General features: G+C 34.3%; 1 protein-coding gene across 3 annotated transcripts in view; it reads right to left on the minus strand.

Moving 5' to 3' along the window:
- LOC129807895 (A disintegrin and metalloproteinase with thrombospondin motifs 20) overlaps positions 1–14,332 on the minus strand; it is a 135,483-nt gene that overhangs the window by 39,431 nt on the left and 81,720 nt on the right. For all 3 annotated transcript variants that reach the window (XM_055857513.1, XM_055857496.1, XM_055857504.1), the window contains 2 exons: positions 4,373–4,569; positions 4,176–4,281 (listed from right to left, as the gene is read on the minus strand). In XM_055857513.1, coding sequence (XP_055713488.1) covers positions 4,176–4,281; positions 4,373–4,569 — 303 coding nt within the window. The remainder of the gene's footprint in view (positions 1–4,175; positions 4,282–4,372; positions 4,570–14,332) is intronic.

Here is a 14,332-nt window from a genome sequence, read left to right on the forward strand (position 1 = left end):
ATTTATTGGTGCATGTTCATTCCATAGAGCGTCTTTTTTTGCCTACAACAAGAAACAGTTCAGAGAATATCTGAGGCAAAAGAAAAATCTGCAAATATGTTGCAATGATAAATTACGTCATATTGATAGAGGATTGCGTATTAAATGTTTCACGAAATTTCAAATTTTGAAAAATCACGAGAAAAGACATTAAATTTAAATATATTTTAATATTAAAATAAAAGATGCTTGTATTCCTTTTTTTATAAAATAAGAAACGTATGGATTTATTGAAAATAAGTACAGTCAAGTTCCTCAAATATAAACATTTGAGGGGTATAGATGACATTTTGCAATATTGAACAATGTTGTCAAAAATGTAACGCCGAAATTCATGTGAAATGCACTTACCCTAAATTAAGAAAAATAGGGTGAAAGGAACACTTATTCACACTTTGAGAACTTGTGTCAGGAGGACCTATTGACATCCTACTCTGTACCATTTGGAATACGAAATTTAAACACTTATCCTTATCGAAAAACGTAGATTAATGAAAAAACGCCACATTACTTATTAGTTTATTAAATTACATTAAATAAAATTGAATATTTTGACAAAAGTGTCAATATGGGTTCCCTGTCGAAAAGGTGTTCTTTCGAACCTAGGTTCGAACATATGTTTCTAGAGAGCCGAAAAATCTGTTGAGTTTATTAGCTGTTTTCTGTCATTGTGAAATGAATTAGCAAAAAATACTAATACAAAATAAAAGCTAATTTAATAACCAATAGGCAACTGAAAACCCCAAAAATGACAACCTACGTATTTTTGGAGATATCTCATGAAATATGTACGAAAACAGGAAAAAATTTACACTAAAACCGGTAGCATTTTTCAGAGCTAATGTCACTCCCCTGGTCAAAAGTATATATGGGCACTGATTCATCTTTATCCAGAGATGAGAGTAGGCCTATTTTGCAGATACTGGTATAAAATTAATAAAATTCTCGGGACCCAGGACGATAAACGCTGGCAGTCCTTGTAAAAAAGCCTCTATCTTTCCGATAAATCACTATTTTGACAACAAATTACGCAAGAACTGCTAAAGCGATCTTGATGAAATTCGGTATAGAATCAGTGTCTTACATAAACTTTTTATCCATGCATACCGCTCTCTCCCTCCTAACCCTCCATTCTGATAGCCACCATACAAAATGAGAGCATTTTACTTTATAACTCCTTTCTGAGAATAGGTATTTTCAACAATCCTCACGAAGAACTTTATGATCGAGCTTGATTGATAGATTTTTTATATTTCATTTTTCACCTCATTAAGATCTGTTACTGTTGGTACGTGAAAGATAGAAACATATCCTCATATAATCTAATTGGCATTAGAGATGATGTTTTTGATATTGTAATCAAGGTTTTGGAGTTGCTTCTCGATTTATAGTCTACAGAAGTTGTACTAATATGCAATTCAGTGGATTAATAGCAATTTTTGCTAAGGAATTCTTTCTATATTGGGACTATCAGACATCAAGTGGGTGTTGGGGTGGTATGCTAGTCAAAGAGTCTTCCCTAAGCTTTGTTCCCATGTCGAATTTCAGCTTTTTACCTCCTCTCAGAAAGGAATTATAAGGTAAAATGCTCTCATTTTGTATGGGGGCTACCAGAAGAGATGATGGAAGTAGGGTTCGGTATGTATGGTTAAAAAGTTTTCTTTAAACCTTGTTCGCATGCCGTATTTCAGCATTGTACCTCTTCTCAGAAAGAAGTCGTAAGATAAAATGGCCTCATTTTGTATGGGACCTACAAGAATGGAGGGTCGAGGAAGGGGGTTGTATACATGAATAAAAAGTTTAAGTAATACACTGCCCCTATACCGAATTTCATTAAGATCGCTTTAGTCGTTCTTGAGTAATTCGTTGTCAAAACAGCGATATTTCGGAAGAATAAACGCTTTTTTACAAGGACTCTCACAGCGTTTATCGTTCTGGGTTTCGGCAATTTTTTAATCTTATATCTGTACCTATAAAATGCTCCTACTTTCGTTAGTGGCGATTCCGGGACCTGCGCCCATATAGTTTTGACCATTCTCCTTTAAATTGAAAGAATCCCTTTGAGTCATTACCGAGTAAAGTTTTGAAATTGATTAAATCGCTCCTTGGAAATTACAAGGGGCCAACTCACTTTTTGGCGATTTTGAGGTTTTAGTGTACTCAGACAGAGAATTTAATAAAATTTCAGATGATATGAGTTAATAAATTTCGTTATTAGAAAAGATTTTCAAAATTTTACTCTTTATGATTGCTTGCGCGGTTTGGCTTGAAGTCAAGGGGCACAAAATAGATTTATCGTTCAAATTTTTGTAAAACAAGGGACTAACTCAAGCAAGTTGATCCCGTGTCATTCTAATTTCATGAAAATTTGCGCATCATTTAGAATGACAAAGAGCTAACTCATAAAAAAACATATTTCGAAAGGTAAAAATATGTATGTTTCGATGTTTATAATAATGCTCATACAAATAAAAAAGAATTATATTGTTTTTATTAACATACTTAATTGAGATAATTATTTATACAAAGTTGAATCTTTCATGCTGTCTCCTGAAAAATGGCTTAGATTAAGTTGGCCCCTTGTAATTTCCAAGGAGCGAAATGAAACTTTTGAACATTTTCTACTGATGACTTTTCTAACCAAATAGAGCTTTGGGACTCCTCAGAGCCCTATAACCTTAGTCGCATTTATGTCAGGTAGGTGTTTGGAATGCAACTGGTCTTTGTCTTGAAAAAGTGTTCTATTCAATTAATTTTTTATGGGCTTTTCTAACAAAATCACGCTTAAGTGTTGATGCTTAGAAACGATCTAATACAGGAAAGTTTAAAAATATCACTGGATTTTATGACTCTTTATTTGGATTACTTTTAAACGAATAATTATCATTTTCATCCTATTGGTCTGATGAAAAGCGTCCTTTTCGGCCATGATCCCTTTAAAAGGATCCCCCAGATGAACTTTTTATTTCTCATTATGTGTATGAAGTATGATGGGGTAATTTGGAATAAAGTTTAATTTGAAACTTTGAGATTTCCTAACAGTTTTAGATGGCAAAAGAAAAAAAAACAACGATGAAGTACTCTCGAATGTAAAGTCTTGTACATTTTTGTAGTTTTCTTTTTCTCTTGGACCATCTGAAACAGTGAGTTAATTTCAAAATTCCAAAATAAACATGATTCCGAATTACTCCATCTTACCCGTTATATGACTAAGGAAGAATTTCCTGGTGCTTTTCAATGTAAGTAGCTCCATTTATCGTATTTTCATCATTATCAGAAACTTAAGTAAATTCTACAATTAACAACAAGAACAGGAATAAATTGATACACAATTCTTCAAGTTAATCATGCAACAATTAAATTAAGAACGGAATTATCAACTTATTTCAATTAATCCAGCTATGATTTAAATAATGCGCAAACAAAGTGTTTTGTCTGTTTCTACCAGGCACCTCCACTGCATTCCAACAATCACTTTTGCTTCCAACAAATCCAATATGATCAACATGTTATTACCCATGATTGGTGAATTCTTCGGTAATTCGAATATTATACACTAGAATAAATGGGTATTTCTACACGTACAATAAAAGTTGCCAAGAGTGCTTATTACATCGGATAAAACCCGATCTCCCTCAGCACCTGGGAGACCATCAGTAATGGTTTAAAATATAATATTTGCACACAAAGTGAATAATTGCTGCAACACCCCGTCTCTGATTAATAAATCCACTTTTACACGCCATCAAGCAAATCACTCTGGATTTCAAATACTGTCTCACATCGACTGTCCTGTTGTGCGCGAGATTTTATTTAACAACACAAAAATAAAAAAAACCACACGCATCCACAATAAATGATCTTCTAACATGAAAATTGGAATGTGGTTTTGATTATGCACTTTAAAGAGATTAGATTGTAAGATTTATCCCATAATGTATGGAGTCATTTAGCATCAATTGGAGATGCGTATAATTTTATATGGTAATTTTAGGGCACAGAAAAACCATTTTAGCATGACCTACATTTTGTCTCAATCTCTCAATTGAATTTTGTGTCCATGAAATTTCTCATAATATCTAATTGCTCAATTATCAAGTGCACCGATCGGTAGATTTATCAAAAGAAACACATACCTATATGATTGGAGTTCATTACAAGATCATGCTTCAGCAGGAGAATATGCACCACAGCGACATTCAAGGAATTTCCAATGGTGGCATCCGAGAAGATGCTCGACACCTTCGTGCAAAGACAGAGAGAGAAGAAGAAAAAAATCAATTAAAATCTTTGCAAATAATCAACACCATTGGCGGCAAATCAATCAACTCACAATGGACATGAGTGTCAGAACATATTCCTGAATTGCATCACCATGGTATTCCTGCATTTTCTTGTCCACAGCCACCAGAATCTCCATCGTGTACTCATTGTGCGACATCATACTGTGATGACTTCGTTTTCTTCTTACATGAGCTTCAGGCTCCCTCGAAGTCACCAAGTCCCCATCAATGTCGGGCGAATAAGTATCTGAAATACCACAAGAGATGAAGATTTTTATTATCAATTATCCCATCACGGGATAAAAGTGACAAGGGAATTGAAACACGAACAGTAATTATCTTTCAGGAGCATCACTTTATCGATTAAATGTCTTGTTCCTGACTTAATGCTTCCCAACGGGACAGCGATGATAAAAATTTAATTTAGGAAGCTTTTAGTAAGAAGATTAATTGAGTTTTTGGGTCATAGGGTGATGCATTTTGGTCCGTATGTAAAAATCCGTAGTTGGTATTTTTTTAAATTATATATTTTCCATGAAAATAAAATTGCTTGTTCGATCTATATTTTTAATAATTAGTTCATTTAAACTAAAAAGCTTTTAAAACTGGTTATCTCTCAGTTAGACACAAATTTGCTAGTGAAAACGGAATTAGACATCTATCGCCGTCTTAGCATTAAAGACCAACCTCCACAGCAAAATGGTAAGAAAGGCTCCTTTTCAATTTGTGTAAGCCAAAGATGTTTAGAAATTTTCTCCTCAAATAAATCCTAAAAACCTTACCTAATTGTGACATCACTGAGTGAGAGAAATCCAAAAAAGTTAAAATAACATTCCGGAAATGTTTATTTTTCCCTGCAGTATTGATCCGAAATCGGTGTAAATATTATATTTTTTAAGTGTATTAGGGGTTAAAGTTACCCTTTTTCATATTAATTTTACCCTTAAAAAGATGTAAAATTAACATTAAAAAACGTTGATATAGTTGACAAAAGACTATACAGCCTGAGAAGAAGCAATTCCGCCGTTTGGCTTTGGAGGCTGGTCACCAACGCTGAGTCGGCGGCGGACGCATGGTATAGAGAATTTTTGTAAAGACACATGTTGGCAAATAAATTACACACATAAATTACATACATACATACATTTTTTCACCTAAAAAGTGTTAAAGTTATGAGGAAAAAATGTTAATCGCACCCCCGTTTTTCTCTCGGTGATGGAATCATTATAAAAAGAATATCCAATTTTCCACAACTTATATGGACTTTAAAAAATTGGGCTTTAGCTTAAAAACGTGTATAAAAATTTGTAATTTTTACGTTATTCTACAGAAAATAAATGTACCTATCGTGCCTTTTTGTTAAAACGGTAGACAAAATTCTAAAACCAAGATGAAATTCTAGGTTCTAAATCAGCAAAATATAAAAAATTTTGCAATTTATTACTCTAAGTAAAACAAGAAATTGTAAAAACCGTTTCTTATGTACATTTCTTTAAAAAGCTCAAAAAAAAAAACAAAAGATTTTCATAAGATATTCAGCATTTCTAGTGTGTTTGCCCACCGATTACGGGGTCTAGAGACCAAACAATTAAAGATAGCGACCATGGAATTACTCTGAAAGAAGGGACTTGTAAGGGCCATGAGGATTAACCGAGAGACGGTTTAGCGTAATTACATTCGAAATAATGGTTAAACTTCATTTCCATCATTTTCCACTAAGTCGTCTCTCGGCTTAAGTCGCAAGTGTGTGTAGGGCATAACGCTGTCTTGTTAACTATCAAGAAGATGATTCTTAGATCAGTAAACTTTATTCATCCAAATAACGTTATAACAATTTTAAAAGAATTCTATCGAAAGTCACAAGTTCGAACATTCCGTCAGTTTCGGATATTTTACCACCCTTTTTGATAAATTCCTGAAATATTTCTTAACCAGCGGGCTATCACTCAAAATTTGCAAACCTTTTGCAAAACTTTAATCATGCGGCAAAATACCATCTCGTTAATGGTCAGATTCGTCAATTTTGTGATGCATTAAGTGATGGGCTTTAATGTCATGGTATCGAACTGAACATCCACCTCCCGAAACTGGTGTCAATCACCGCGAAATGGAATTTCCACGAGGAGAAAGGCCCAATTGCAGTCTGCATAATGGAGTGTTGGGGACGACAAAAAATCATCTCCATGGTTGTTTCTCAGGCACTTGCACGCACAAAAAAAATCAAGATTCTCCTAAAAGACCATCTCAAGAGGAAATCATTATCGATTTAGTACGCTCAAATGGCATTGGTGTGGTATTTACTAATGGGTGAGGTCCATCGATTAGTACTCAACTGTGCAGATGAGCATTTCAAGCGGGTCAATGTGATTAATTGCATTATGTTTAATCACTTCTCTCACCCCACCCATTGATTTCTTATTAGCGTGCAACATGGGGATCAATACGCTCAACATTAGAAATCTTAATAGTTGTATCAATTAATGTCACACGAAGGAGAGTCAGATTTTTACTAGTGAGATTTCATCAAATATATAGAGTGTTACTTTTACTCTGACGAAGTAACCAAATTGAACTCTTTGAGGTATTTTTCCGACGTTGATCAATGGAAGTGCTTCTTAGTATTTGGAGCACGCAAACACAATCCATCTCAAGGTGTATCCATTGGAAAAGTTATCACACATTCAGCTCCCATCCTAAACACATTTTCCCTATTTCCCTAGCTTAGCACAATAAATTCGTCAGATAAGCATGTGATAGAGTGGTCAGCTGTAGGATTTCACTCTAATGGAACTTGAGAGTCATTTGTAATTCTCACTTTCAATGCCGACAGACATGAATCTTATTAAGTTTGATGACCAACCACATAGTCACACTCCTTCGAAAACTGCTAATTGATTCATTCACCCAAAAATTCGTTGAATTATGTAACGTGAATACTCAAATAAATTCCATTTTGGCAGAATAATGTATGTGTTCATCTTCACACACAGCCCAAAACCAATGTCTTTGGACTATTCAAGAAGTTTTGTGACTATATTTAAATTAAAATATTCCCTCGAAAAGCGGAAAACTTAACACATTTTCTTTCAGTTTTAATGCAAATTATTATTCTCACGCATGGGAATGGCAACATTTTTTCGGCAAATGAGACAATTTGCATGGAGTCATCACAACTTTGTTGCTAAATTTAATTTCTTTAAGCTATTTCCTACAAACATCCATTTATCACAATGAGCTACACTAATATGAAAACCAAAGGGGTTTATCATATTAAAAAGGAATGACTGAATATAAAATCTGGGATGGAATGATAACTTTTCTACACTATCGAATCGATAGTATCGATAAATCTATATCTGTTAGATTAAGTGAATGTCGATTTTTTATGCATTGTTGGGCCATTCATTGTGACATTCTTAAAATAATGAGATTGCTGATAAAATTTTATACTCCCTCCGTTCCGAAATAAGTCGTACGTTTGGAAAAAATTTTTGTTCCGAAATAAGTCATACGTTTGGGAAAAATTGAGATTAGAGGAAAGTTTGTTGGTAAATGTTTTGTGTATCAACAATTATCTCTTGTAAAGAACTATTGCTAATGTCCAGTACTAAAATTGTGGTCCATTCTTGATGGTATGTTGAGGAACGAATGTCTTAAATATGTCTTATTTTTGGCGTTTTATTTTCAATCTAAAATAGCTGCAGAATGGTGAGAGATACAGACTTGGGACCTTCGGAGGACCCCCCATAAGTTGACCCTGGGACCATTAATATGTCCTTTATTTTGCCCCCACCCCTCCCCTTGCCCTCCAAAATAATCTTTTTAGGATTACTCGAAAACACGTCGTGCGATTTTTTTTTTTCAATTCTGGATATGTTTTAGAAAAACATATAAATGGTCCTAGGGTCAACTTATGGGGGGTCCGCTGAAGGTCCCAAGCCCTATCTCTCACCATTTTACATCCACATATTCGAACACATAAAAAAAAGGATGTTCTTTTTACTGCTCATTCTCAGAATTGGAGTAAGGTTTGTTGGGTAGACATAAGGGGCTCAAATAGAACCTAGGTGTCTGCAGCCCACAGATCGTACCATGCTCCCTATACAATCTATCTACTGCTCATTCTGCAAAATTTGAGATATAAAAAATGTCGTATCGGTAATAACTGTTGAGTTCTACTTATGCATACTAAAAATTTAGAACAAATTCTAGCCTGTAATATTAATCACAGTCCATCTTGTATTAATTAACTATCTACCGGAGCTCTTTGAAAAAAACCGCGAAAAATGGACAACTTCAACATATCGATTCCTCAACTCACCATCGTGATAGGATCCCCATATTATGCCTGAACATGGAGGATAGTTCATACACAAGATATTTGCAAATAACAAAAACATTCTCTGAAACTATTCCTTAATCCCTAATTTTTCGCCAAACGTACGACTTATTTCGGAACGGAGAGAGTATTAGTTACAGGAAAACCTACTATCATTTAATTTCTCATTATAGACAGTCGATAGTATCGAAAACAAGTTATCATGTCAGCCCTGGTAAAACACTCGCAAAAAGGGGTGACAAAGGTTCCCAGGCTTTATTATTTGCTTATCTCAAAAATTCTTTTGCATCAATTAGCGTTTACCGGTTCACAACCGATTTAAACTAATTAAAAAATCATTCAAAACATTGCCGAATATAACTTAAGAATAATGTAATTGAATTACGAATAAAAATTAGATATCGGTTCACTACTGGATAAGAACCGATTAAAAACTGATCAGTTTTATCGGAAATTCTAAAATCTTTCCAACAAGCTCAAATAAGACCTCATTCGATTGATAAATGCCTTCCCTAGAGCCTTTGACCTTGAAAATCCGTTATTAAGAATGATTCAACGGTATTTTCATATAAAGAAGAAATTTCCGTCTAAACACAGTTGAAAATGAAATAAAAATCGTACAATGCATTTTCGAGTAATCTCCAAAACCATGTTTTGTTTGGGAAAGAAGAGAAATCAGGGAAAACGAGGGGCATTTTAATGGTCCTAAGGTTGACTTATAGGGTGGAGGGGAGAGGGTCATCCTAATGTTCCATGTCTCTATCTCTAACCGTTTGGGCTGTATGCGTGATATAGGACAAACAGATGGTCGGACGCACAAGCAGCGTGGTGTAAAAAATTCGATACTTCAGATTTCCAATACGATCGATGGATTATATATCACTCCCTTTGTGGAGTAAAAATAGTAAAAAAAAAAATACCTGATCGAAGTGATGATAAACTTTGGATTAAAAGTTGTAAAAATAAGTTATAAAGTGAAAAATCAAATATATGTAAAACATGAAATTTTCTCATTAAAAAGTCATAGAAATAATCAGAATTCTTTTAACTCTGATATATAGGAATTTTATAGTCTATTATACTAGTTCTATTTGTTCTATATAGCTATAATGAATTGTTTATATGATTGAGAATTGGGCTACCGTTTTTTGAATGATAAGCCCTCTGTTTAAAATGTTTTGTGTAGATTTTTATACTGTTTTTGCCTCAATAAAGTGTGTGAATGTCCGCAATGTTTTTCTGTGTTAGTTTTCATGAGATCCACATAAAAAATCAACGTGCAAAAATATTCCTTTCCTTACTCAATGTATTTGGTGATGTTATGTAAATTTTCGTCAATGTCAATGGCATAAACCATCAAATTACGCTACACAAAAAAAATCGCAACCAACAAGTCAGATTAAACTTATGAAATATGGTGATCCTTTCCAATAAATTCCCATCCAAATGGGCAGCAATTAAAGATCGGCTTTTAGCGCTAGTATTAGAAACACGCGAGATAGACCACTTGAGATACTCGGACTCGGAACTCTCAAGGAAGGAGAAGAGTTTCAGATGCAGAGACACTCAAGATCTCACGATAGTAGTCCCAGACAAAAAAAGTTTTCTTCAGTCTCGCAATACTCAATCGAGTGTGATCGAATGAGGGAAAGCAGAGATTGCAAAAAATGTGCCTATACAGAATTCTTTAATGGAATCAAAGCCTCAAATGATCGCGAACTCCTAGACAGAGTGGCGCAAAGCGCGACTCGATCGTGGCCACAATTGCCAACACACGAGACACACCACTCATGTGCTTCCGATCGAGAAAAACTCGTTATAAATACATATTTGTTAAAAATCACTTTGCTATATTTACATACGCAGATGACCTTTTCCCGTACTCTCAGCTCATGATGGAGAGTTTGGAACTGCCGCCAGGAATGTTTACTCGCGCGGTATTTGATGCGTATGTACATAAACCATTATTGCCAATAAATTCTGTGGTTTCTGCTGCTTCTTTCCTGAGTACCTTGCACAAGACTCTCTTTTTTTTTTGTTCTTCCAATACCACTCCATCTTTCGCGATCGATGCCTCAGTGTCTGCAGTGCTTGGAGAAGACACCAATTTTTGTCACAAAACTCATTGGAGATCGCCTTATTTTTAGGATTGTGTTGCTACCACATGGATGAGATCACAACATCCGCGAGATGGTATTTGTCAATGATGTCGCATTAAGAAATATCGAGAGTCTTGAGAATGTCAATCACTATCTCAAGTTGATAGTTCACTCTTGAGCGATCTTATGCCAAAGAGTCAAATTATTGAGACATCGTACCATTACATCTTTTAGAAAATTTCAACTCTCGCACCTGATCATATCGCTGAAAACGTGATTACCTTGTTTATATGTGTCGTTCACACAATTTACTGTGGCGAAAAAACATTTATGAATTCTCAAGTCCCACTAATCAATTTGGTTAATCCTATATATGTAGTCGATGCGGTAGTATAGGTTTAAAATGTAGCACTAACGGAAAATTTGTACACTAGGTTCAAAATCTCTCGTATAAAAAATCCTTATTATTCAAAGTATATGCTAAAATGTAAATACAAAAGCTAAAGTGATCCCATTCACATTGGTATCATTCACATTGCAACAATATTCCTGATCAAGACTTGGAAGGGAAAGGAAGCACTTGCTTTTCGAAATAGAAGCTTCCACTGAAGCAAAATCGAATTGGTCACAACGCTAAACGAGAAGCACTATGTATAATATTCTTGGTCAATATTTGGTCATTATTCCTCTGTGCGAAATTTTGTGTGGTTCAAGTGAGTGTGATGATTAAATTCCAAGAGATGACAGAGATTTTGTGTGAAGATGACGCAAGGCGCAAGGACGTTCGCTGAAGATCAAAAGTCAACATAGCATGAGAACCGGAAATTCTATATTAACTTCTTCACAATGGAAAAGAAAAACGATGACAAAAACAAGCAGATATAATTTACACTCTCCTCTCTCAGTTACTCATGTATGTACCTTCTTTTTTTTCTCACCTTAATTGAACACATGTACTTTCGGCAGAGAATTCTCTCAAAATCCCGCAGCAGAGATTTATGAGTGCACCGGCAATTATATTAGCAAACCGCAAGATCACCGTGGGAAGTCACCATTCGGATGACAAATGAAATTTTCATTCACATTTGAGCCAGAAGAATTAAAGAGAATTTTCAATGCAATCGCCCTCTCTCCAAGAATCTATCAATCTTTATAGGAACAATTAATTGCAATTCGAGGCTTGGTTCTTTTGTACAAGATGACTTGCATGACCTTTACTTCATCACATGCTGCGACATTTGCACTCAAATTGGCCACACTTTGTCACACTAAAATTATATTCACTGTAATTCACTCTAGGCAGATAGATTAATATAAGGAGAGAGAGAGAGGGGAACTCAATAAGCTCTGATGGATTGCAATTGCATTTGAAGACATGTTTCCAATGAAAACTGCTCAATGGTCTAACAAAATTCTCGTTATTTATGCATAAAATTTAAAATTGCCAATCATTGTGACCCCCATTGATGACTTCTGCACATGATTAAGAGATTGTTGAGACACCGCCTGAATTTTTATACCCTCGCAAATGACTACTTAACCGTGGTATTTGCGAGATTAAACACCAAGAAAAACGTTAGCGATTATGGATAAGATCTTGTGACCTAAACACACTTCCTTATGCAAGTCAGTAAAATTTTTCTTACTTGTTGAATAACGCCATGAAAAATAGTAATAAAACAGATTTAAAAAATATCCAACTGATAAACAAAATAAGTAAAACAAGCTTAGGACTGTTAATGAATACTAAACTAAAGTTCTAAACGTTTTAAGCATTAAAAAGTAGATGACTCATGGCTCGATTTTTCTCTAAACCGAAGCAATATTTCATAAGCTATAAAAGTCTATGAAATTGCCCATAAGAATCCTGCAAAAATACTGTAAAACCTGTTCGTGAGGAGTGAAAATAAGGGTAGAATGTTATTGATCGTCAAACCTTCACCGGTAAATGAAATTTTCGTTTCTCTTCCAAATTTTTCTTCATGTAAAAATGTGTTAGGCCTTGCCACTAGTACTGTAAATGCTGATGACTTTGCCCTCTACTGTTCGTTAGCTTTTCTAAGGATGGTCTACATCGATCCGATCTACCACGTCGAATCGGTGAAGACCTTCCTTAACTCTTTCGCGTCATTAGGGTCATATATGACCCGGGGAAAAAACAATTTCTTTTGACTATTTACATTAATTGAAATCTATCGGTTTGTGCACGACATCATAATAGAAGGATGTAAGATTCTTGGCTAATTTTCTCAAGACTCCAGATATTCAGGAAAAGAAAATATTTGAGATCAAAAATCACGAATTTCGAACTTTGTGAAATGACTTTTCTTTTTCAAAATTTTTTATATTCATATATTTTTTTCAGCAAAAAGTTCTTTAGAAATACAAAGTTTTCCGAGTTTTCACGCAATGGAAAATTTTTTTCCTCTCTGAACTATTATATTTGATTATAAAGCATTAGGAAAAACTCAATTTTGCATGAATTCATCTGCTGAATAAAAGTGGGACGCGAAAGAGTTAAGTGATATAAAATTCAAAAAAAAGCTTATGGACATCAGGGAAGCAGTCATCCTCAAGTCAAAGCCACCTGAATCTATGGTACCTAATACTATATGTTTCCTTTTATTGAATTATTAAATCGTAAATTAAATAAAATAACTACTAAATAAAATAACTACTAAAAATAACTACTTAATTAAGGATTTTAATAAAGACCTTAATTAAGTACTTAGTGTTAAGGCCGAGTCATGCCATATTAGTTTGACTACTCGCCACAAAGCGCTGACGTTTGTCTCATTTTCATATATTTTTTAAGTAGTTGTATGTTCTACAACTCCTTAAAATTAAGTCATTGAGTTAAGAACTTAATAACTACTTAATAAGTACTTAATGTGTTAGCCGAGCAGTTAATATCTTCATAATGTGACTATACATTTACTTGGTTTTCTGATTTTTTGTATTTATTCAAAATGTTTCATTGAGCTATATATTAAAAAAAAGCCTAAATAAGCTTATAGTAAATGAGATTCTTTACAGGCCACCTCAAGGTGCAACTCGAAATACTTGGAAAATCGATTGCGAATTGAATTTTATTTTTATTTTATTCATTTCGGCCGCCAAGAACAGTTTACTCGGTGCGATTCTTTACCCCCAAAATTCAATCCACAATCGATTTTCAAAGTATTTCGAGTTGCAAGCATCCCGAGTTGCATGCATTTCGAGGTCGCCTGTAAATAATTTCAGCTACCATATAAACTTATCTCGGCTTATCACTATACTTTATATTTGTTTTCTTTAAAGTAATCCTGAATTTGAAAAAAATATAGACAGTGCTTTGGGTGTAATATCGGACACAATGTTTCTAGAATATTCTTATTCTTCAAGGATTATTTAAATGCGTTTTTCACAACGTCTCGTTTAGGCTATGACACTTTCGTTTCTTAGGTATTGTAGGACATTTAAAAAAAAAAAACAAAGAATTTATGGAATAATGAGAAACATAACAGAGTATCAAATTGCAAGTTGTCCTGCATTAAGTGAAGGTCGTCTAATTCCTGAAAAGTTGTCAAAAT

Source organism: Phlebotomus papatasi, chromosome 1 (assembly GCF_024763615.1).
Source record: "Phlebotomus papatasi isolate M1 chromosome 1, Ppap_2.1, whole genome shotgun sequence".
Classification (NCBI taxonomy): domain Eukaryota; kingdom Metazoa; phylum Arthropoda; class Insecta; order Diptera; family Psychodidae; genus Phlebotomus; species Phlebotomus papatasi.